General features: G+C 37.7%; 1 protein-coding gene across 3 annotated transcripts in view; it reads left to right on the forward strand.

The window, feature by feature from the left end:
- CD2AP (CD2 associated protein) overlaps window positions 1–23,743 on the forward strand; it is a 100,130-nt gene extending 76,387 nt beyond the window's left edge. For all 3 annotated transcript variants that reach the window (XM_071548242.1, XM_071548244.1, XM_071548243.1), the window contains 10 exons: window positions 1,675–1,779; window positions 4,138–4,174; window positions 4,550–4,612; window positions 7,982–8,141; window positions 9,934–10,076; window positions 17,114–17,226; window positions 17,743–17,829; window positions 18,462–18,643; window positions 20,268–20,331; window positions 21,446–23,743. In XM_071548242.1, the coding sequence (XP_071404343.1) occupies window positions 1,675–1,779; window positions 4,138–4,174; window positions 4,550–4,612; window positions 7,982–8,141; window positions 9,934–10,076; window positions 17,114–17,226; window positions 17,743–17,829; window positions 18,462–18,643; window positions 20,268–20,331; window positions 21,446–21,487 (996 nt within the window). In that variant the 3' untranslated portion in view covers window positions 21,488–23,743. The remainder of the gene's footprint in view (window positions 1–1,674; window positions 1,780–4,137; window positions 4,175–4,549; window positions 4,613–7,981; window positions 8,142–9,933; window positions 10,077–17,113; window positions 17,227–17,742; window positions 17,830–18,461; window positions 18,644–20,267; window positions 20,332–21,445) is intronic.
- Window positions 23,744–24,966: the final 1,223 nt, after the last annotated feature.

Below are 24,966 nucleotides of genomic sequence, written 5' to 3' on the forward strand. Positions count from 1 at the left end.
AAGTTTAATCTTCAACTTTCACGCAGTTGCAGAATACTGGCACTTCTTTTTCTTTAGAAGGATTTTAATTTTCTGGAAGAGATGGCCACTTTTCTTAACAAGAAAATTGATATCATGGGCATCATTGACTGTAAATTCAGTGAAAAAGAGTAGTTAGGAAAGGCATATTTTGTAGACACAGCAGTCTTTGCCCCATCTTCACTAAATCTTCTGCCTTTCTGTCTTTTTTAAACCAATTTATCCAAAGCATATGCTGGTCCAAATTGGAGCCAAAAAGAGCTGTCCAGAGCAGAGCTCTCCCTCCAAAACCATCTTCTGAAGTCTGAGTGTATTATTGTAATTTCCAGGTGGCTGCCTCAGTGCCAAGTGTGAAGTTATTTTGCCAGAGGGATTGTGGCTGCCCCATCCCTGGAGGTGTTCAAGGCCAGGCTGGATGGGGCCCTGAACTACCTGGTCCAGTGAGAGGCATCCCTGCCCATGGCAGGGGGTTTGAACTGGAGGACCTTTAAGGTCTCTTCCAACCCAAACCGTTCTGTGATTCTGGGATTTTTCTTTTAGCACTTAGACTTTGTGTAAAGCCTGTCCCCCTTGGCCATTTCTTTTCTGTTTGTTCTGCAGATGATAATTTTCCACGAGTTGTCTCTGGTTCTTTACCACATTTCAGCACTGGCTAAACAGAGTTTAGCAGCAGCTGCCTTATCCCATTCACAACTGCATACTATTCAGAAATTGGACTCTAGTACATAATCCAAAGGCTGACAGAGGGAAAAATGAAAGAAAATTTTTGCAAAGTTATTTTCAGCACTAATTACCTATTCAGGTCTTTATTATGTTGATTTGTCCTTTAGTTTTATATAGGGTGGGATTTTTTAAGATACTTTTATTTTTCCCCTACTCCTTCCCCTGTTTAGTGTCTCAGCTGAGCCAAGTGCTGAATTACCCCCTGTGTACTGAACTTTGGGGTGACCTACTTGGTGCTGCTCATGGTGGCACATGCAAACTGTGATCCACTTGGACTTGTATGCAGGAGTGACATCTGCAGAGTTTTAGACCTGAGGGTACAGAGGAAAGCTGTTATTTATGCTGCTCAAGTACTCCAATAACATCATGCTTTGTGTTACAAAGACCTTGATCGGGAACGTTGTGTAAGGATTTCTGTGCCACTGAATTAATTCTCCATTATTTTATTTTCTTAAGTCTTAATATGGTTAGTTTTTCCCTCAGTAGGGTGTATCCTTTTGCATCTTCACCCTTTTCAGATCAGTGGACCTGATCAACATGTCAGAGTCACTTTTATTTAGTAGAATTGTGTGTCATTCCAATAACATTTGAAGTATTTACTGAATAACTTGCTGGTCAAGGAAGCTGAGAAAAATATGCATTGGGTCATAACTGAGTTTTTGTTCTTTCCTTCCCTTTGCAGATCGTATCCTTACACCCTTATCTTATATATGATGTAATATTGTTTCATCCTGCTTTTTAGAAAACAAAAACTGACCAAACCTGATCTGATCTGATCTGTAGCTGTTTCCCATTCCTAAGGTGGCCAAGGTGTTCATCAACACGGTATTTCAGAGCAACATTGTGTGTAAAAGGAAAAAAGTTGTTCCTGTAACTGTATTTGTTCTGAGTGAGACATAAATATTGATTGAAATGACCTGTTGTTTATTTTAGGACACTGGAGAGCAGGGCTGGTGGAAAGGAGAACTCAATGGTAAAGAAGGAGTCTTCCCAGATAACTTTGCTGTTCAAATACAAGAGTCTGATAAAGACTTCCCTGTAAGTGCTTATATGTATCATTCAGTATCACAAAAAAGTATTGGTGAAAATGCGAAGACAAAAGAAACTCTCAGCATAAAATGCTGCATAAAATGTTATAATTGTGGCAGTTTTACCTTAACCTTCACTTAGCTGTATCAAAGAAGAAAGATGTAAAGGTTAATCTTTGTGCTTAACCCTGGCCATAAATATTAACCTGAGTCGTGCTTTTCCAGATGAACTCTAATTAATGAGAATGATTAGGTCATACAGAAGAGGATATAGCTCTGATAATGTGATGTTATGTGTGACTGGTTACTGAATTTTGAAAGATGATGAGGAGTTGGTATCTTCCTTCTGAAGTCCTAAAGTAACTCTAATTACTAAAAGCTGAATGATTCCTGTGGGATTGACTGGGACTTTTCCATGTCAAGCCTTACCAGTAGGTTACAGTGTATGGAGGGTAGTGTTTGGATGGGATGTGAAGGACAGTATTTGGATGGGATATAGAGATTTTTTTTCACTATTTCATGTGCTAACTTGTAGAAATTCCTGTTTTCATGTGATACTCCTTGATCTTGTAATTTTGTTTCTCATTTAACTATTCTTTTTTTGAGATTAATGTGATGTTTTGGTTCTGTCAGGTTTCTGTAGCAAAGACAGTTCTGTTAATTCACAAACAAATCATCTCCACGTGGGATGAATTCAGCTCCAGACAAGGAGTTACTGATTTATCATTTAACCTGGTTGCCTCACATACACTGAAAATCTACTTAGCCCAAGTCAGTACTTTCTTTTCAGATGGATTCTCAACTGTGCAGGGGTGGCATAAATGCTGCAACATAGAAGTGAGTCAATTTGAGGAGTGGATGCTGCCACTGTTTCACAATGCAGAATTGCTCCCTTGAGAGAGGGGAAAAAATCCATTATTTTATCATAAACAACATTTCCTGTAGACAGACCTTGCTTTGATCCTTTATTCTGTTTTGTGCCCTGTGCCTCAGTGCAGGGATTCACCTTGCACTGAGCAGCTTTGAGGTTCAAGGCACCGGATGGCTGATTGTTATAATTGACTTATTTGATATCAGCTTAATAAAAGTGCAGATCAGAATCATATAATGGCACATTGATGTCAGACTCTCAGTGTAATTGGTTTCAATGGGGGCAGCGATGCTGCACAGCTGGATAATGTAGTTGCTTTTGTGGGAAAGAAAGAAAATACAGTCTTGTTACTTAAGTTTTGCTTTTGTATCCTCTGAAACTAGAGAAAGAAATGGGATATGGGTTCCCCTCCTTGCTTAATTACATTTCACCTGTCAGAATAAAATCTTGCTGCTTTAAGAAAAGCTTATTCAATAGCAGTGGGGACACAAGTGAAATCCATCCATAGCAACTGTTTTAAAAATACCAACTAAGGCATTTTTTGAGGCACTGTGTTAGATTAAGCCCATATGGTTTCTTCAGCAGTGTGTGTATAAAGAACAAGTGGTTTTGTAGGCTTTAGTGTTCTTCTTTTAGTGAGACTGGTCCTTAGTACAAGCCACCTCTTCTAAAGCAATTTCATGCATCAGATTCTGAGGATGAGTGGCTGAGATCTGTCCTGAGAGGTGCCAGCCCCTGTCCAGCAGCAGTTTGAAATTCAATTTAATCACTTTAAGGGAGGTGAAAGTCATGAGTGACTGTGTTTCAAAACAGTCAATTTCCATGTACAAACTGTTGCATTGTGATACTTTGTAAATTTTTAATGGCTAGAGTAGTTTTACCCTCTTTCCCACTTCAATATACAGTGATAAGGAAACTCAAAGCAGTACCTTTCAAGTAACTGCAGTGTTTTTAAGACAAATGCTGCTAATTTTTTTTCAAACACTTGTAATTTAGAAGTCAATTAAAGTGATTATTCTGATAGTTAATTTAGAAACTTGTTTTAGTGAAAGGGACAATTTTGGGTTCAAAAAATTACATAGTTAATCTTTTAAAATGGCATTGTACTAAGATTGAGATTTACATACTGAAATTAAAATGAGCATGATCAGAGCAATTCTTTGGACTTGGAAAGTTGTAATACTTGGGTATTAGTTTTTTGTCCCTCTGCTGCTTGTGCACATTACTGAAACACTGATCTGATTTCAGGGAACCTGCATTTTTGTTCCTGTTTTTGCAACTGGTTGTCTGTGAGAGAGCTGAGAGTTATTCCAGCTCCTTGTGTTTCTTGTCTGTGAGTTGATTGCCTCCTTTGTGAAATACTTTGGAATCAACTAATAAACAAGCTCGAAGTTACAGAATGCACGACAGAACACAAATGAGGCTGTCTTGGATAGAGAATATCTGTTTGCTTGTTTAACTCTTCTTCTTTTGTTTGTTTTCTTCTTCATTTTGCAGAAGCCAAAGAAACCACCACCTCCAGTTAAAAGTCCAGGTATGCAGTATGTGTATGGTGGTAAATGTGTGAGGAAATACTAAATTTCAGAAGCAGTGCATGACTTCAAATGAACATTCAGAAGTAGCTTTGTATTTCCAAGTAATGCAGCCACCCTTAGTCACACTTTAAGGTTACTTTTCATGTGTATTTTGCTGCTGCTGTATATTTTTCCAAATTATGATGGAGCCTACTTTGGAAACATTTTAATACAGGCTTGCTATTTTCTGTGCTCAAATAAGTGTTTATAAATAGCATTACACTCCTTGCAAAGGAGAAAATATAAACACAGCTTGGTGTGTGTCTTATTTTTAGTTAGTGACCAAGATAATTAAAGCTCTTTGAGAAATGTCAATGGTTTGCTTTTTCATTCAGCTCCAAGGCCTGAATTGCCAACTGGAGAGAAGAAATTCCCTTCTTTGAGGCCTGAAGAAAAAGGTGAGACTGGTTTTCTTCACAGTAGATTTCAGACCCTGCTCTTGTAAGCAAATTACAGTTTTTTGGCTTGGCTACTCTGGCAATAGGCTCCCTGTTCAGGAGACATCATACAGACTCTTGATACCATCTACTGAGGTTGTTATGTTTGTGATACTACAGAAATATCTTTGGAGTGGGTAGAACAACAGCTACACTCTTTTGAAATGTTTATTTCTTATTTATTGCATTACATTCTGAAAATTGGTCACTGCACTGCACAATAACATAGTTAAATTAAATTCATGTATGGGCAGTTCTGTGACAGAGGCTGCAGTTTTGAGTAGCAGTAGTAAGTTATTAGAAATGAAAAGGTTAACTGCTGCTTCTGAAGGTTTTGGCCAGAATCAGTCTCTGATCAAAAATATTTTAAAAGAACTGAAGAACAGTTACAACACTTGCAGACGTGTTACAGTTGCAATGCTCAGAAACGGAGAATTCTTTTCCTGTTCATTCTTGATGGATTCCATGTTTTCGTTTCACAGAATTTGGAGACATTTACTGCTCTGTTCCAGAAATTTAAATGGCACTTTTTTTTTTTCAAAAGAAAAGCTACTATTGTCACCCCAACACATTTCTAAAAGGCTTCTTTACTTGTTTGAAAAACTGGCCAAGTCAAACTGTTTTGATTGTGTTTAAAAGTGAGAAGCTTAAACATAGGTGCTGGTTGGGCCTTGTAGAAGAAATTCTGATGTTACTGCAGCTTAACCCAATTACAAACCCAGACTGTTCTGTGAATGGTGAACTGTGGCTGACCAGGATTTCTGCTCCATAGATTTCTTGGCTTCCTTGGGAAGTTTTGATAACCCCTGTTTTACACAACGCACCTTCTCTGGTGTTGTCTATGGACCATCCTTTTTAAAGTCAGCTCTGTTTGCTCTGTATGTGAGCAAAGCAATTATTTTTGTCTGTTGGAGCAATATCTCCAGGTATGAATTGAGGTCAACTGTATGATTCCAGAAATTTTGATCACTGGTCTCTTTTTAAATTCTTTTAAACTGAAGTTAGTTTAATTTTAGACTGGTTCTGTTTGCACTGTGGTGTTAACCTTTGCATAGCTGAGCTCAGCTGTTCAGGAAGGAATACGGGGAAAAAAACCACTGAGTGACACCATCCAAAATACTTTGGAACATGAAAGCTTCTGAAAAATGACTTAAGGTAGAGGACCATCCCTTACTGAGGTACAGGAAATGATGGAGGAAAAGTTTGTCCTGTTTTCAGTTTCAGGTCATGCTTTAAAAGTTACTTTTTTAGATTGCAGTTGTGTTTTACTGGAAGATGTGCCCTCTATCAGTGCAGCTGTAGTTGTAGAAGAGTAACCATGTTAATAGTAGTGATTAAACTTGTTAAGTATGAAATTGTTCTGTAATTAGTTTTTGTAAAAAAAAGTATTAAATGAGCAGCTCTAATCACAAGCTATCAAACCATGTAATTTTTTTATGCCTGTTGGGAGACTAATAAATCTGCCTTTAATTGTGATCAAATTAAAGGCAGTACTCCTGACTATTTCTCTATTTATAAAGGACACTTAGTGGTGCCATGTAGGATTTTTGTCCATTTGCAAATGTCTTCAGATTAGTATTTTTATTTCCATTACTAAACTGCTCATTTTTAATCCAATCCTCTTTTTTATTGAGGAGGCAAATCCAAGAAAGCAGCATGTTATTATGTCCAGCAGAAATGTCCAATTTCTGTGCTCATAGTGAACTTTGGCCTTTGATATTAACTTTTTCCACTTAGCTGTAGACGATTTTATATTCATATTTTGAGTGGGAGTAGTTGAAGGGAAAACTGACAGATAATTCAGGAATGTGAGTTGATGGCAGCACTTTTTCTGCCTGGTTTTATGAACTCACTTATTCTTCAAAGCAAAAGGGGTAATTCTCAGCTTGTGCTCAGCATAGCTGAAATAAAGCCAATTGATCTGCAGTTAATCCTGGCTGCTGTTGGGCATTAAAAATGTAAATGTTGTGTGCTGGGTGAGGAGGCAGGAGTAGCTGGCACTGCTAAGGGATGCTTTACACAGGGCAGCCAGCACCACCGTGTGGCAAGTCCTTCCACTACTCCAGTGTCCTGGTTTTTTAACTCCATGCTAATAGGGACTGGAAGGTGTTGCCAACCAGTTTAGGTTTTTGTTCGTATCTCCTGCTGATGTTCGAGTGTCCCAAAACAGGAGGGCAGTTCTCCCCTGGACAATGATTTTGACAGAAATGTCTCTGTGATCTGTTTGGTTCCAGAGATTCCTGTGAAAGAAAGTTGTCCCTTTCCCATTTTAGGATTGGAGGACTGACAGTGGCTGCAGGACTTGTCCAAAGGAAATCAGTCACAGACCTGGCAGTTCAGGCACTTAGCTGGCATGGAGCTGAGGCAAATATCTACCCCTGCTGCCAAATCCATACCATATGCAAAGATTTTACATTAGATCAATACTTGGTTAAAAGCAAAGTCATAGGAAGGGAGGATGGGGAGAATTAAAGCTGAAGGTCACTCTTCATCCCAGTTTACTGATTTACTGCTCTAAAAGGGCAGTAACTGTAAAGAACTGTAACCCCTTGCTGTAACCTAACAATTACTTTTTTTAAAATCCTCAGTACTTTGTACATGTCTGACTGAACTGTAGCATAGTTTTACAGGGAAAAGTAGAAGGTATGCTCTGGATATCTCACAGGGTAGGATTTGAGAACATAGATTGAAAAGTATTCAACAAATGTTTGTGAAGTAGGTTGAATTTTATAGTGTCCCATGTAATATGTCAGCTCCTCTGGACAGTATTCAATTAGGTCATGCAGTCACTGAAAATAAATTTTACTGTTTTGGTTTGATTATCCATAGTTAATTCTGTTTATGTATAGGAAGGAAGATTTTATCTAAAATAAATTCAGCTATTTAGATAAATACTAATTTCCCCCCTTTGTTTCCAGAAATAATTATGCTGCTCGTGTGTGTGGGAGAGGTCTGGTTATAATGAAATAAAACCCAAAGCCTATCTTTTTAAAAGGAGATAAGGTGAATTCATAGGAAAGATAAAGCAGTAGCAGTACAGAGAGATTCTTGGTTCTTAGCTGCCATCTGTGGTGTGATAATGTGATCCATAATTTCTCACTGTGGTTTCTTGTCAGTAGAGAGACATTTTGCTTACTTTAGGTTAATGCTTTTTAAATTCAGTAAGTAGTTCATGTGTTTTGATAAGGCATCACTCAAGACACTTGCCTGTCTGTTTTTCACTTGGATCTTCAAAGAAGGTGTTTCCAACAAGAGTTGCTTTCTAACTGATCAGTAGTGTAACAATTCTAGACAACATGGGGTTTTTAAAGTAGTAACTTATTTTGTCAGATGAAAAAGGAGCTTTGGATCAGAAGCCTTTGAAACCACAAGCTCCTCAAGTACCACCCAAGAAGCCTATTCCTCCAAGCAAGACTAACAGCTTGCTGAGAGCAGGACTTCTGCACCCAAAGCGTCCGGAGAAGCCTGGTTTGCCATCACCTGCACCCAAGTCAGTATGATTTAAGCTGTATACACTGAGTGTATTTTATTTGCTTTGTTCTTTGATCTTCCTTCACAGATGAGGTGGGAAGAAATGTGTGTTTTAAGGGTGAAAAGGATTCAAGATTAAGTTTTAGCCTACACCAACCAGGATCTTAGTTTTCCAAGTCTTTATCAATGTGAATTTAAATCTTTCAAGTTCTTCAAGACATTAAATCCACTTCAGAGTCAGTACCACAGCATGAAGTCACACATCTGGGGGCTATTTTTTCAAGCTTGCCCCACAATGCAGAAGCTGTAGCTACAGAATCTGGGGATATGGCCCTTGAGAATTATTATTGTGTTGAAAAATACCCTGAAGATTTGAGCTGCCTCCATGTTCAATGTTTCAGCACTTTGTGTAGGACGAGATACATGGAAAGGAAGAATTGAGCATAGGTAGTACCTGTGCTAAAGGCACCAGTGTGGCTCATGTTCTTTTCATATTCACCACAGAAGCACATTCAGTCTCTTGAGCCTTCTCAGCTGGGTTATGGGACAAATAATTCTTTCAGATCCACTTTTTTTTTCCCCTCATGAATTTGAAACAGTTATTTGTAGTGTTTCTCTAAGACTAATTTTGCATCAGTACAATACAACACAGTTTTCCTTTCTTTTCCCATCAAAGTATTGGTAGATCCTTACCCAGAACTGTAAGTAAATTGCTGATGGGTAAGTGTCCCCTTGGGATATTCAGTTGACTTGAAAGAACCTTGAGAAAGTAAAGTCATGATGTGCTCTGCCTTGTGCAAATAAAGGAGCAGAGAGCTGCTACATCAAAGGGCTTGCACCTTAGATACCTTTTCAGTATAGAATTGTGTTATATTATATTCACTTGGTATTTTGGAGATGTAAAGATTTTTTTTTTTAAACCTCAAGTCATGTTCTCTTGTTTATGAAATAGTTACTACTCTAAAGGGGATATACATCTGCAGTTAAACAGAAGTCTGTAGCCTTTAGTAACTGCAACCTTTAAGTCTTAGGACTATTTAAGTGTCTGAAACTTTGATGTTGTTCTAAGGAGATAAGGCTGCTGTTGCTTTCTCTGCTGCAATAAAACTTCCAAATAAAGGCTTTGTGAGGGGAATTAATGACAGGAACGCACTGATGGTGACAACTGGTCAGTTTATATGTGGCACATACAGGGCAAGAGGTTATCAAGACCAGTCAGCAAGGGCTGTGATGGCAAGAATTGTTTTAGTTTGTTTGTTTTGGTGAGGGCTTTATATCCTTGGGTATTTTGGTTGGGTTTTTTTAACTTCTGTGTCTGAATGATGTGAGCAGATATGCAAAGAATATATGGTAGAATAAAAGCCATATATGTAGAGTAGTTTATTCTGTACCCAGGAAGAAATAACTTCTTCTTGTCAGGTTTTTTTCTGTACAGGAAGATATTTTAATTTCAAGGAATCAGATTTAGAATTATTTCAAGAAATATTACTGAAGATGTTATTCAGCTCACTTGTTTCCTGAAGTGTAATATTTGGACTGAAGTGCCAAAGTGTGCCCTGTAGTAAAAGTTGTGGATTATTTTCACAAGGGATTTGCACACATTTGGCAACTCTGCAAGAGCTGGAACAGAAGAATTGGCTTTTATAGGAATAGAACTGATTTCAAAAAAACTTGATTCTAATCAAGGCTTTAGAAAATTATAAAATCTCCAAAAATTTTTCAGTATACTTCTAATTCTTGGAATGTTTCACTGTTACACTAGTTCATCTCTTCACTTGGTATGTTTTGTCATTTTTTTTTTCTTATGACAGAACCAATGGAGAAGTTGTTTCTCTGCGACCGAAATCTGAAGTTGAGCCAGTAGCAAAACCAAAGTTAGACTCTGAACCATTACCACTTAGACCAAAATCAGTAGAGGTAGATTCACTTGTGGTAAAGAGCTCTAAAGAATCAGGTAAGAAAAGAATAAAACGATCTTTTGTGTCTTTCTTTGGATTACAGTGTTGAAATAAGCTTTTTAGGTCATTTACTCAAAATGCCACTGAATCCAGTTCTGCCTGTTCAGTGGGAAGTGCAGCTTTTCAGCACTGCTGAAGGTAAGAGTCAGGAAGGGATGAGTCAGCAGGGTATTTGCATGTAGCTGATGAGCTCTGGGTTGTAACAGTGGACAGGAAGGGGGAAATTCAGATCATGGTTTGTTCTTCTAATTTGAATGCATGTTGTTTAGCTGCCACTTTTATCTTGAGTTTTTATGAAGTTTTTTTTACTGACTGGTTCTGTTTGTTCTGCCCTTGCATTTCAGATAACTTGCTTTTCTAGATAACTTTTGTATTTTTAGTAATGCTGTTACATTCAGCCTTCTTAAGTTCAGAGCTATTCTAGATTATGACTTTATCATACCTTAAATTTGGGCCAGCATGGAGCATTGTACATTGAATTTCATGCTTACGGCTTTGCTTAATGCACCCTGAGCTGAACCTGGCATCTCTTTCATTCTAGATATATCCAGTAAAAACCCTAATACTGGTTAAAGCACCCACCTTTTATGATCAGACTATGAGCTACTATACTGTTACATTTTATCATTTTCTGCCATTGCAACTGATATGAGACCTTTGTATGTCTCTTAGGCAGAGATCACCTGCTGTGGGCATATTTTTCTAAACTCAATATTATTGTGTGATTTACCACAGCAGGTAAAGCTTTAGGGAATTGTACTTACAATATTTGTCTTACAGGTATCAAATGCAACTTTTCATCTCAGAGTGGGTTTTAGTAATAATACATTTAAAATAGTATAACTTGATTAATTGATTTTTAGGCCCATTATTATATTCTGGTTGTAGAATAGTTGGTTCTAAAATGTAATAAATTTGTCTGGAAGATAAAAATAATGCATTAGAATAACTGAAGCAGTTTATGAATAGAAAAGAGTACTCCTAATTTTTTATTAAGCACTTCAAAATGTGCTTCGAAGTGTAAATGCTTTCTATGAGTAAAGGTTAGTTCTGTATCTTTGTAATACAAGAATTGTATTTTCCTGAGCCACAAAAAGCTGGACTTCAGCAGGTAATCATATATCCTGGAAATACTGCAGATATTATCAGTGCTGCCCTCAAGGGTACTTTTTTTTTATTTCCCAGGAAATCTATGCCTGTACTATGATATGCCTTGTTTTAAAGGTTCTGAATTGGCAGTTTAAGTATTGCCCCTGTTTAGAGATGGGTTTGAGTGAGGGTGTGGAAGGAAGACTTTCAGGCCAAAATAAGCTGAGAGATGAAAGGGGAATGCAAACCCAGCCTTAAAAATAAGCCTTGTCCTACTGCTCAGATCGGATTCTAGAAAAAAGTTCTTAATGGTGAGAGAGGTGAGGCACTAGTACACGTTGACCAGAGAGGCTGTGGATGTCTCATCCCCTTAAGTGTTCAAGGCCAGGTTGGACAGGGCTTGGAGCAACCTGGGATAGTGGAAGGTGTCCCTACCCATGGCAGAAGGTGTCCCTTCCCATGGTTGGAACAAGAGGATCTTTAAGGTCCCTTCCAACCCAAACCATTCTGTGACTCTGTGACTGTATAGCACAGTATCATTTAACCTCAGGAAAAAACTCCCTATGAAAACGGATGGAATATCTTTTTCTTTTAGGTGCACTTATCTTTACATCTTTTAATAACCAGAGTGCTAATGTAGTAGCTGTGATATTAGGTGTTCATATGTATAAAACCCCTTAATATTATACAGATTAAAAAAAAAGTAATTTGTGAATTTTTTGTTAACATAAGTTTGTACAAGCTTATGGAGAAATTAAAGTTTTTAATACCTAGATGGTGCAGTAGACAGAGCTACATAACAAGCTTGTGGGTGAGATCTGTTTAGTGACTCTTGTCTGGCTCAGGCAGTCCATGCTGGGGTGCAGCAGCACTCACAGGGTCAAGGAGCTGCTATTAAAGAAAAGTTTCGAAAATCCTCCATTATGTCAAACTGACATTCCTCAAAACAATCTCCATGAGTCACTTTTAGTTTTATTACCCTTGTGGAGAGAGACTAGTCCAAATTCCTGCCAATAAAGTGTAATGAATCTCATGCTTTATTTCTACCTAAATATTCTGTTGCTAAAGACTTAATGCTCTCTGCAGCCAAGGCTGTATAAAGCTCAAAAGATCTTGGGTCCTTTTATAAAGTTTAAGACTGTTTGATCTTACCTGAACCAGAATAGATACTAAAACATAAGGGAAAATGCATGGCTGGGTCTGGCAACTGCTTTACCAGTCTTTATTTTTAGTTCCTCCCACCACCTTTAGATTACAACCCTGAAGTGAATGAATTTTTTGAAAATCAAGGGTTCTGGGTTTTTTGCAACTTCATTTGCAAACTTAGTGTGGTGTAGGTTGAGCCACTTTCAATGTAGCATGAGGAGAAGCTGTAAATATTCCATAAGGAGAAAAGCAACCTACTCCATACCAAATTAGGTCCCCAGCCATCAGATAAGGACAAATACTCAAAACCATTTAGAAACATCAATCACTTTGAAACAGCTCCTCTTGAAGTGTTATTTGGAAAAAATGCATAAATGTTTCTTTGATGGATTAGCATTCAGGTACTGTAAATGACTAAAGCTGTAATACTGGCATGCTGAACATGTAAAGCAATTCTGTTTCTTCTACAAATGTTTCTTTTTCCTGCTTTGTAAAATAATTTTTTTGTTCAGAATCTTTTTCTAGACATTCCTCTCCTTGACTTTTCTTTCCAGATTTTGTTTCCTATCCTGTTTGCCATGTTTCCCTTCTTACGTGTCAGGAAATTACCCTACCCTTCTCCATTTTGGTAAGATAACAATCTCTAAGGAAATCCAAATGCTTTATGCCATACACATATCCTCTTCTTAACATCATAAGCGTGATTTTCAGTTGCAGTTATTGGTAGTAGAATTTTGGGATTTCTATTTAAAATGCTTTCTTTGTTTATTTGAATGCCTGTTTTCCTCAGCTGATAAAGAAGTTACTTTAAGTATTCTTTTCAATTAGGAACTTGTGGAGTTTAAAACAAAATAAGAAAAAACTTACAGTTCAGCTGTTGATAAGCCGAACCTGGTGTTTGTTTATAGTGAAATATGTTCTGTACCTTTAGCACTCCTGGTATATGCAGGTTGAAGGGCTTTGCCATTCTGTGCACATAAATTATGCAATTATGAAGCCTTTAGGCACTGGATCCACTAGTGTTGCCTACTTAGTATCATGAGTCTTGTAACACAGCAGTGTTGAAAGTTCTGTTTTAGTCACATTCTTAATTGTAGGAAATACCTTGTTATTGCTTGTCTGCTCATTTAAATATTTTAAAGTTTATTTCTGTCCCCTGAATTTTGGGAGGTGAAATCTCAGCAAGATGAGAAATAGGAGAAAGGGCTGCCACCTTCTTACTCTGCAGGTTAATGTGAGTTCTTGTCTTCTAAAATACTGGATGAGTTTCACTTCCATCATGGATATTTAAACACCAACCACGTAAGGTGGTGGAACCATAATTTCATTAGAAACCCCATCAGCTTTGCTTCTTTTTGTGAAAGCTTTTTAAGGCAAACTACTATGAATACACTTGGAAGTGTTCACAAATCTTAACAAAATCTCTGACCTAATGATACCAAAGCTCCTAACAGTTCTGTCATGGATCCATGGTAAGCTTGCAGGAGAGACATTTGTCCATCCTGTGTAACTGTTTAAGCTTAGCTCATTTTCCCAGAAGGAAGGGTGTCCTTGCCCAGCCTTAAAATCCTGGTTTGGCCCAGAGTATCCCCAGATGTGTGGTATTGCTCTTTTGGCACTATGGTGGGATTTCCTTTAAGAGTTACTCACAGGCTGTTGTAAGAATCTTAATTGATAAATCACTTCATTGATTGAAATGGTTCTGAACTCTCAGTGGGTTTTAGCAGTTTAATGGTTTATTGGTTTAATGTTCTCTTAAAGTAAATAAAAATGCTGTTTAAAAAGGAAAACAATTAACCCCATGTATCTGCAAACCAACCCACCACCACCACAAAAAACACAACCCCAAATGCCCACCAACCTCTATTTTAATTTCTTTCCTATACCAATGGAGAGGTAAAAATGTAAGTACAGTCAGAATTCCCTCTGACTGTAATCTGCTGGTAATATTTTAATGCTGAGCAATTCTTTGAGGTGTAACAATTTCCTTTAGAACCCCCTAGAAACATGGAAAAAATCCTTAGCTTTCGTGTTGTCCCTACCATCTATATTTAAATAATTCACATTCAAGACTGTAGCAGCCTTCATTGTTGAGCTTTGTAAAATATTGTGATCTTTTTTCAGAACATTACATTATTCCTAGTAAGTTCTTAATATTCTTATTATGCCTGATGTTTACTTTGTTCATTGAGATAGGGCTGGCATTACAATCATGACAGCAACTCAATTTGTAAGTCTTATTTAAATTTCCTGCCAAATGATTTGTCATTTCTGTAGACCGACAAAAAAAGGATTGTTTAAAGTCAGGAATTACTGAGATGGGGGAAAAGGCATGTATGGTTTTTTGTTAGCTTTTTAATAATACCTAACTAATGTAAATCCTGATTTACATTTTGGAAACTTGGTTTAGTGGAAGGTGTCTGTGCTGGTTTAAAGGTGAACCAGCAGGGGAAATGAACTCACCACGAGAGAGATTGTAAGTCAGACCTAAAATTTAATAATAATATTACAATAACAACACTGACACACAAGGGAAATTGCTTTCAACTCACAAACCCCAGCAGTATAACCCAGTGTCCTGGGGCACAAACCCAAGGGGCTTTGTTTGCCCTTGTGCTGAGACCCCTGTGGTTCCCCCAAGTCCAGAGCAAAAAGAAAAGAAAAACCTGTTGGTGCAGGCGAGGGCTGTGGTCTGGGCGAGAGCAGTGATCTCCTCCTGTTGAGGTCCTGCTGCTGCTCTGGATCCGACGAGAGGTTCCCGAGGTCTTCTTACCCACCACTTATGTACCCTCAGGGAGCACCCAGTCCCTCCCCCTGGGCGGGGACTCACACAATGGGTGATTAACTCTGGAGCCAGGGGGTGTTGAACTGTTGATGGCCCATTAGCAGCTCCGCCCCCTCAGGCTGGGTGTGAAGGTGATAATGACTCCCTGGGCAGCTGCTGCTAATGGCCCATTGACCTTGGGGAATGAATAGAGGGGGTAGAATACACAGCTTTGATCACCCCCACACAGGGTTAGCTGGTCCCTCCTGCTGAACTTGGACAGTGTCCCTGCCCATGGCAGGGTGGTGGAATGAGATGATCTTTAAGGTCCCTTCCAAGCCAAACCATTCTGTCATTCTGTGATGGGTTAGTGCTCTGGGATTACGGATAATTGAATAAAGACCCACACAGATGCACACCTTGGTCACTGTTGCTTGTCTTGCATTAAACTAAATATTTTGTTGGCACAGACTGCGACAGAAATCCCTTCACATTTATTTCCCCTCATCCTCTTTTCCATCAGCCCCTTGCCATTCTTCACTCTTCGCTTTCTTCCTTCTTTATTTTCTTCCTTGCTTTTTTAATTGCAGATATGATTGCACGTTTGCAAAAGATTGTCTTGACATTCTTTTTAATAGAAGTAAAAAGCAGCAAAACTGATTGGTAATAGGTAGTGTTCTAAGTGCTTTCATTTCAGCAAGGGAGTGAGTGATGAAGTAGATCTGATCAGGGCTGTCCAAAAGGTTTTAAGAACTTCAAGGATGTTAATGCAGAGAAGACATTAAAAATCAGAATAAAACATTCAGTGCAAAACTTAGGACCTACAGGTATAAATTAACTTTGGCAATGTGTGAGTAAAACTTGCATTAATGGGATGATTTTAAGTCATCCAGATGCTGAAGGTGTATGAGTTGTCTGACTTGGTGTTTGTAGGGTTTTTTTTCATATCTGACCTCTTGCTATAGACTCAAAATGAATGTGAATGTAGGGAAAGTACCATTATTGGTCCTGTTTGCTAAATGATAATGTCATGTAAGAATCAGAGGTCACAAAAAAAATTGAACCCAAAATTTAAATGTTACTTTTGGTGTCAATGCTGTGGCATTTTAGTTACAGTCTGTATAAGAAGTGATGAATTTGGGTTGTAAATGATGAATCATAGCTGTAATCTTATGTCAGTGCTTAAATAAAACTCACAGCTCAGTCTCACTACACATCTGTTCCCAGGTAAGTATATGTATTTTTTTTGTGAAATGGTTAAGAACTCAAGTTGTTAACTAGGTGAAGTATTTATGTTATTAGATACTTATGTTCAGTTCTTTCTATTAATAGTTTTTTTCCTAAAATTGCCTCTTCCCAGAGGACATAAAGCATTTCTGTTGATCTGAGAGTTTACCTAGAGCTGTGAGCATAAAGAGACTAAAGAACAAAGAGATCTGTAGGATTTAATGACCTATGAGAATGGAGTTTTGAAGTGTTTTCTTACAGACTTTATGCAGTTGTGTATTATCTTTAGATACTGCATATGAAAAACTACCCTGCAGAGAAGTCTGTGCAGTTAATGCCATTAACTTGCTTTCACCAATGTGTGCACTACACCAGTGTGTACTTCACTATGTTGCTTTTACTGCTGTCTTAGTCACTAAACTTGCCTTTTCATGCTTTGCCTGCAAGTTTAGTGACTAGAAAATACACTCTCAAGTAGTTGAATATGTCAGCTCTTAAAGAAAGTCATAAATATATTTTCCTGCAGTTACCTGTTAGGTCTGTTTTAGGCTGCCACTTTTGTTAGTAACTTAAATTTAAATCCTACTTGAATTATCTCTTAATTTTTTTCAAGGGGGGAAAATACAGTTTCCCAGATATGTCAATCATGCAGTTGCTTCATGTGGCTCACAAGTTCTATATGCTGAAAATTTGAAATAATAAGAATGCTGATAATTTTTTCTAGTCTTTAGAAGAAATTAAAGTGATAAAAAGAACAAAGCAAACCTTCTGGTCTTGATGGTGGTCTTTCTTTTCATCTTTTTCTAGATCTGCTAAGCTTTGATGATGTAATAGCTACCTCAGATAATCTGTCACACCCGACTGCAAACCGGCCCAAGATGCCTGGCAGGAGACTGCCCTCACGATTCAACAGCAGCCCTGTGAGTATACTGGGAGTGTGTTTCTACTGGTGAGCTGCTAACTAACTTCCCAGGAAACAGGACTGCACTGGGAAACAGTCTTGTGAACCTTTTGCCAGAGAGCCAAATGCCACAGAGGTGGTGCAGAGTCCTTGAAATCTGTTTTTGTCACTGGATGTTGTGTAGTTCAGTCACGCCACTTACCATTTACAGTTATTGCCCATCTGTGTTTTATGGAAGTACCTACAGGCTCCCAGAGGCATCAAAGATTTCAGTATTGCAGATATGCTTGAAATTCCTGCCCAAGATTCCTGTGTTTATTCGAAAGTGGGGAAGGAAAGTTCTGACTGGCAGATACAGAGAAATCTGCTAGTCTAGCAGTTTCAATTTTGTTACTTTTTTTGGCCTTTGTTATTGCATCTTCAGAAACATGGGACAGTTCTTTTTTGAATGATTACTATTATTATTATGATTTAATTTACCTTTACTTTCTTTTAATTCTGAAAACCTTTCCATTTTTTATGAATGGTTTACCAGGCAAGTCAAAATGAGAGTCCAGAGAAAAATTTGAAGGTGCTGAAAGAAGAAGAAAGTGCCAAACCAAAGCCAGTTGAAACAAAAAAGGTATGATGATACCAAGGAGCTAGAGGAGTACCAGGCAGCTTGGCATTCTGTTCAGCTTGCTCACATTTTCAGTACACATTGATGCAACCATCTAAATGCCAGTGACTGTATTTAAGTGCAAGGGAGCTGTGTCATTTAGTTTATTATAAGAAATTTAGTGTGAAGTTCATTTCCACTTTAGCAGAAGTGCATCAGTTCTGATGTGAGCTACTGTATCAGGCCACATGAAATCAGGTGGTATTCCCCAAAGAACTTCCATGTCTGCTCAGCCTTTAGTCTCCTGACAGACAGAACAACTGAGCAGATAAGCAAAGTTCACAAGTTTGTTAATAATGTTAATAATGATCCAGTGGGCTCCATCAAAACACATTTTTAAGTGTGTAGAACTGCAATGTGAGTACTTTTTTAGTGACCACAGGAACCTGAGGGAAATCTTTAATCAAGAGCAATATAAAATAACTGTCTCATATAATAAGTAGTATGTTTGAACTGGACAATATTTTTTACCTTTTAGGTAGAAAATCAAGGAAAGTTGTTCATGTTTAGCTGTCATCCTAGTACAGCCTGTGTGCTCTAAGTGGTCAGTTCATAAAGATTTCCTTTCTTAACTTTCTACTGATCTATTTTTTCAGCCATCTGCATTCAGCCCAATTACTACTTCATCTCAGAGACCAAGTTCTGTCATACTCGACTTTTTACCCGGAGAAATCCAACTTAAAGGAGAAACAGATGATGAAAAAATTTCTGTGGAAGAGCTCAGGACTCAGATTAATGATTTGGTGGGTTTAATAGATGCACTGAAGAAAGAACATGGGTAAGTATTTTCTTTCTTAATCTGCAAAGGGATGGATAGACATCTTATAAAAGTCTTTAATGCCAGACTTCAAGAAAACTATTATATGATAATAATATATTAATATTAATTTAGAACTTTCCTTTCAAAGATGATCCAACTCACATGTCCTACATACGTACAAATTTGTTGTCAGAATATTGTTGCAGTTTGTACACATTTTTTCCCTCCTACTTTGCATTCCTGTATTCACTAGAGCTTTTTGAAAGTATTTCTCAGTTTGTGCTTTCATTGTAAGGTAAAATAGATAATTTTTTGTGGTAATGATGCTGTGAGTGACCCTTCCCCCCAAAAACAGGACTCTGAGCCACGTTAGTGTAGGGTAGGATAAAAAGTAAAGGTCCTTTAATATCCCAGGCCTACAGCCCACAGGAATACAGGATGACATCCATGTGTCCCAGTTCTTGTTTCCATGGCTTTTATAATAAGATCCCTCCAATCATTGCTTTACACATTTCCCAGTCCAGCCCCAGTCCCACCCCTGGTCCAACCCCCTGGAATTGGGTCTGGGGTCATCAAGACCCTCTGTCTTCATCAGCTCTTCTTCCTCAGGCACACAAAGGTCTCTTGGAGTTCATCCAGTTCTGGCTTTTGGGTCACTCTGACCTGTGTTTATGTTTCATTCTGTAGGCCTTCTGATATCCTTCAACTCTACCTTGGAAAGGAGTCTAAACAAGATTAATTAACTAAAGGAATTTGAGCTCCCTGTTCTGGGACAGGGGTAGTGATAGAAAGGCATTAAACTTAAACTGTTAGAAATATTAACCCTCTAAAAATCTACAACTACTGTGTTCCTAAAATCTACAAAATGTGAAAATCAGAACAAAAACCCTTTTGGCATCAGTAAGAACATAAGTAATTGCAGTGTTGACATGATTGGTGATAGAGAAAGTTATTACTGAGCTTTTCATCCTGGTCATCATGATGACCCCATCAACGTGTGTGTGTGGGAAGGGTTGTGGTTAGAGAGTGATGGAGAAAAAATTCTGACTGGTGTTTGAGGAAACATAGTAAAGATCAATCTGCAGGAAACTTACCTGTTCTGGTTTTAGTTCCATGGCTCAGATACTAATTTTGGCAATATTTAAATAATGGTTAGTGCTAATTAAACTACCTTTTGAGTGACCTCTTGAGAGATTATAAAGCATAAGGATTAGTTGGTCTCCAGAACAAACTAAGAAATTAGGAGTTCTGAAGATTAATGAACTAGTTCTTCAGAAATTTGATGATAATTTGCACGTTCTTGCTTGAACAGTTATGAAACAAAACATGTATTAGGAACTTTATCTTCTAAGTAATTTGTTATTTTAGCTTAAATTCAACTTTCCACGTTAAATAACAGGACAAACTTCAAAGTAGGCTACCTAAAATTGTGATTAAAAATTAGGCATAGGTGCACAGTGATAGAAGTGTTGAGAGTTGGTGGAAGCTCCTGGTCCAACAGATTTGAGTAACAGTTCACTAGTGGGCATGTACCTTGTTATGTGAATTCCACTAGTAAGATTTTAACAATGCCTGTGTCTTCAGTGATTGTGAAGGCTTTTTCCTCCCCTCTAACTTGTATTTCTGGGATCTCTACTATTAGGAGAGAACTGGAAAAACTAAAGAAGGATCTGGAAGAAGAGAAGCTGTTGCGAAGTAATCTGGAGGTAAAGTTACCAGTTTGGGAAGGGGTGGGTAGTTCAGAAGTGTGTAGGCATTGCTTTGGAATTCCATGTCATAGGAAGTCTTAACAAGCCTGTTCAGCCTTTTTTTGTGTTGTTGTATTAGTGTGGAGTTGAGTGACTGCCTCACAAGGCAGTTGGATCTATATAGAAGAGGCAAGTTCAGCTTTCTTTATCTGGAAAATTGTTTGTAACAATATGTGTGGGTGTTGAGATAAGACTTTAGTGTTGCAAGAAATTTGTCCAGCTGAACATGTTCCAAGAGACACAACTAATACTTTGCTTTTCTAAGATTAAAAGACAAATTTACTTTAGGTAATCAAAAGAAAAACAGGGAAAAAGTAAACTTCTAAATTTTTGATTAACTGTTTAAATATTAAGTGTGGATAATTTGCCAAAAGAGCAGAATGCATCTGAAAAATATCCTTACGAATAAACACCACTCCCCAGTTTATTGATGAAGAACACTACCTGCATTGCATTATGATGCCATTAAGTATTTAATAGGATGAGCTCATTGTAGGAAATTATTTCAGTCTGGTACAAAAGGGCATTTTATTTGTGCAGTAGTACATCTTACTGACTACAAAGCTACTTTTGGCACTTGAGAAAAACTTCTGAAGAGTCCTCTTTCTAATGTATCTCTAAAGCCATCAATGCAGTTACCTCAAATATGCAGTGGGGATGAAGAAGTGGTAACTTCCAAGTATCCTCTAAGTCTGTTTGAAGAAATACAAATTAATCATGGCACAGTTTTTGGTTATGAAGGCTGTTTTAGGGAGTTACTCTGAGGTGATGATGGTGCAGTGTCACATGTCAAGTGTTTCCATAACCCAGCTTTGCTTTACTCAGAGTGAATTTACCCAACAAGATGTATCAGAACTGTAGGCAAATTGTTAATGATTTTATGTCCCTGTTTGTTTAGCAACATGGTAATAGAAAATCAACTGTAAACATTGAGCTGTCAAATGCAGCAGTGTTGCAGAATTATTTACTTCAGGGTATTTGAAAAGGTTATACCTTTGGTGAAAGCTTTGAAGACTTTCCTTGATTGCTACTTAAATACTGACTCTTTCTTTTCAAAATGTCCATTTTCCAGCTTGAAATAGAAAAATTGAAGAAAGCAGTGATGTCTACATGAGAGCAATGGACTCAATGTTTTTAACTCGCCAGGAATTCAAAGCTGAACACGAGGAGAACTGACTCTTATTTCATAATAATGGATGCTGGTGTTCTTACAGTCTTAAAGAAAAAAATATAGTATAAAAAAAAGGAATATAGTCTTATATTCAGAGAAATAAGAAAACAGAACAGAATAATGGTGTAATTTTTTTGCCAATATAAAAGAGGCCTTATTTCTTACTGTGCTGGAATTGCAGACCTTATTTTTTTGGTTTGCTAGAAAATACTACTGAATCTGTATAGAAAGGAGAGGGAATTCTTAATAGATTTTTATGGAATACCTGTAGCTTAATTTTTAAAGAGATCTATAAATAGGGTGATCTATCTTTATGACTAATCTGTAAAATAGTCTATTGGGAGGGGTGGAATAACTGTATTGTAATTGTAGTCACTACTTTTCCCCTACATGCAAAAGGGAATATATGATATTTGTATAATTTTGGCAGTCTCACCCAGGGTTATGCAGTTGTGCCTGTCTGCAGTGAGAATATTAATACTATGCTGTTTATAAGTTGAGTAATGAGATAGGAATGTGTTAGTGCAATGAAGCAGGTGAAACTCCCATGCATTGTAGTGAGAACGAATGATCTAATCCAAGCAGTTCAGCAGAACGGTTTGTCACTTGCACTATTGGATTGAAAAAGGGATTTAAGACTGAACCATGAAATTATGAAAAAAATCAACTTTTAAAACGACAAAATGCAAGAAATACAGAAACAAGGCTTGAGTCCAGTCTTAACCTGTTGTGCCTAAAATACTACAGCAAACAGCATGGAAAAGCAAACCTTAAGTCCCAACGTCTGTGCACCTGTGTATCTAAACTGAAATCATCAGTCTTCATAATGGTTCAACATACATCTTGATCTGTTTTTACAATAGTCAGGTTTTGTTTATATGTCTCCAAATAAAATCCCTTTGGAACTTTGATACTCTTAAAAGCTCTCAGTATTTATATATTTATGCCATGACCTTTCTCATTATACTGTGTACCTCTGAATTTAATAACATTCTTTGTATTTTAATGAGTGATTGGAACATCATTGTGCTGGTGTCCAAGACAGTGTCTTTATTTTATGAAAAACGGTTGAGATATTGTGGATTATCATTATCTTTAACCCCTAAGCTCAACACTTGCAGCAGAATAATATACAAATTATATGCAAAGTGATGGGAAACAATGGTATTTGTTGCTGTGTTCATTTGATTAAAGAATTAAAAAACACACAGCTTTAGAAAGCCAGGCAAATGCATTGGTTCTGTTAGTAATCAGCTGATCTCCTTTTGGTCTGCTGTAATTTAAATTACAAAATGATGCCACATAGTTTGGCAGCTTCATCAATAAAGGAAGGAATTAAGCTTCTATTCATGGAAGTAGTCATAAATCTAGTAATTATTTAGTATGTCACTTGCTCAAGTGACATGGAATTGTTACTTCTTGAAAGTGTACTTTTTCCACAGGTGATGCATTATAAAATACTAAATGTCAAAAGCCAATTGGAGGGTGTTTGTTGATTGCTGATTCAAATAGTTCATGAAATTTGATTAATATACTATGCAGGTATTGAGTAATATTTCCTAGTCAATTTGCTAATAAGCTGATTCAATACTAATGCTTTTAACTTTGAATTGCCTAAATGCATCACAGATGAAAGGCTGAGCCAAGTGTTTAGGTTGGGGAATCATGTGCAGCAGGAATGCTTCTTGTCTGGCACTGAACCCTTGCTTAGAAGTCATATCTGTAAAGCAGATGATGAAAAGCAAGGATTGAAGCTGATGGAATACCCAGCTCCTCACTGTGACTGGAGCACAAAACAAATGTTGGGATGGATTGCTCTGCAGAAATTGTGCCTGTGTGTGAGCTTGTAGTGGAGGAACCGAACAAGACAATCAGTTAAAGCCACAAATGGAAGATGTTTGTTATTTAATGGCCTTTGTTCGCTATAGCAATAAATGACCCAAGTGCAATGACTTGATTTAATAAATCCTCCTTTAAAAGCCGCTGCTATGAATATTTTTAGCCATAAGGAAGTTGCCCTGATATATGTCTGCCCTGTCTTCAGCTAGTGTTATATACTGGAGTGGAGGGGGAGAGGGTAATGAAGACATTCCACAGTACAAGTTCCTAAGAGCTGTGTGCTTCACTGACTTTATACCAGTGCTGTAAAATGATGCATGCTATCCCAAACTCAGCAAATAAAATCAGTACAAAAACCTGTTCAAATGTCTGCTCTGTTCTGTTCAGAAATGATTTTGTGTGCCATTACATTCTTTGCAGGAGGCATTTGGAGGGTGGGAGCAAAGTATTTATATAGTCCTTCTTTGAGGCTTTCTGATTTTCATTTGCTCCCTGGGGGATGCTCTGGTTCCTGACTGTCAGGATGGCTGATAGTTGGAAAACCTACTGGTTATTTTGCAAATCTACCTGGGAATTTTTTACCTTCTCAGGATCTCTTCTTTCATCCCATACTGTGCATCTTCAGAACCTCTTTTTAAGATCCACTAAGTAACATGGATAAATGCATGTTTGAATCATTTAAGTGTACAGTGAAGAACTGAAGACTGGTGGGTATGGGATGTTTAATAGGGATACAGATGAGGGAAAAGTTAAATGAGGAACAGAACAACAAAAGGGTGTTTTTAAATGCTAAGGTTTTTGTTCAATCCCAAGAAGAGTCTCTAAAAAGCTTTTGTTTGCATACAAAGTATTGTTAAAAAAACAAACACACAACAAAATTACAGGTCTACTTATTTGACTTTTTTCACAAAGATGACTTTTTTCATTGATGTTGCTTCATCATAGTGAAGTTTCTGATTGAAACCTGTGATGTGTTGCAAGGTTTGTCCTTAGCTGTGTAGCAAAGTATTGATTGAACTTTAATGAATACAAGGTATTTATTTAAAAGTCAAAAATTTTCAGAAGTCTGTTAAATGTTTTCAGAGGAAATGGTAAAAACAGGGTTTCACAGCTGCCTTTTGGCTGCTGTTAAAGTTACCTAAGATGTTTCTGGTCTCTGAGAAAGCATATAGCACAGCATTGAAGCAGCTGGTCATAGATCTTGAGTAACTGGATTTTGCAAGAGCTGAGAAGACAAACCACTCCCTTTGGGTGCCTGGGCACACTCCTCCCAGCCTGAGGAATGCAAACAACCCCAACTTGTAAAGCGTGAGACTGATGCTTCTGGTTCAGGGTTTGGAGTGCCATCTTTGCTGGAAGTCACAGTTTCAATATCTTTCCACTCCCCCTGGGAGCACAGACTCACAGTTTTTCCTTCCATCTGCATGTTGCAGGGTGCTGTTCTCTGGGTCCTTCAGGCTGAAGGTGGTGCTTGACAATCAAAGGACGTTCAGTTTTGACATCATAGTAAAGGTTTAGGGAGTGTGTAGAAGCACAGCTCCAGGTGACATGGGCAAGAAGCCCTTCAAAACAGGTGTCCATAT

The sequence above is a fragment of the Pithys albifrons genome, chromosome 2 (genome assembly GCF_047495875.1).
Source record: "Pithys albifrons albifrons isolate INPA30051 chromosome 2, PitAlb_v1, whole genome shotgun sequence".
In the NCBI taxonomy this organism is placed as follows: Eukaryota; Metazoa; Chordata; class Aves; order Passeriformes; family Thamnophilidae; genus Pithys; species Pithys albifrons.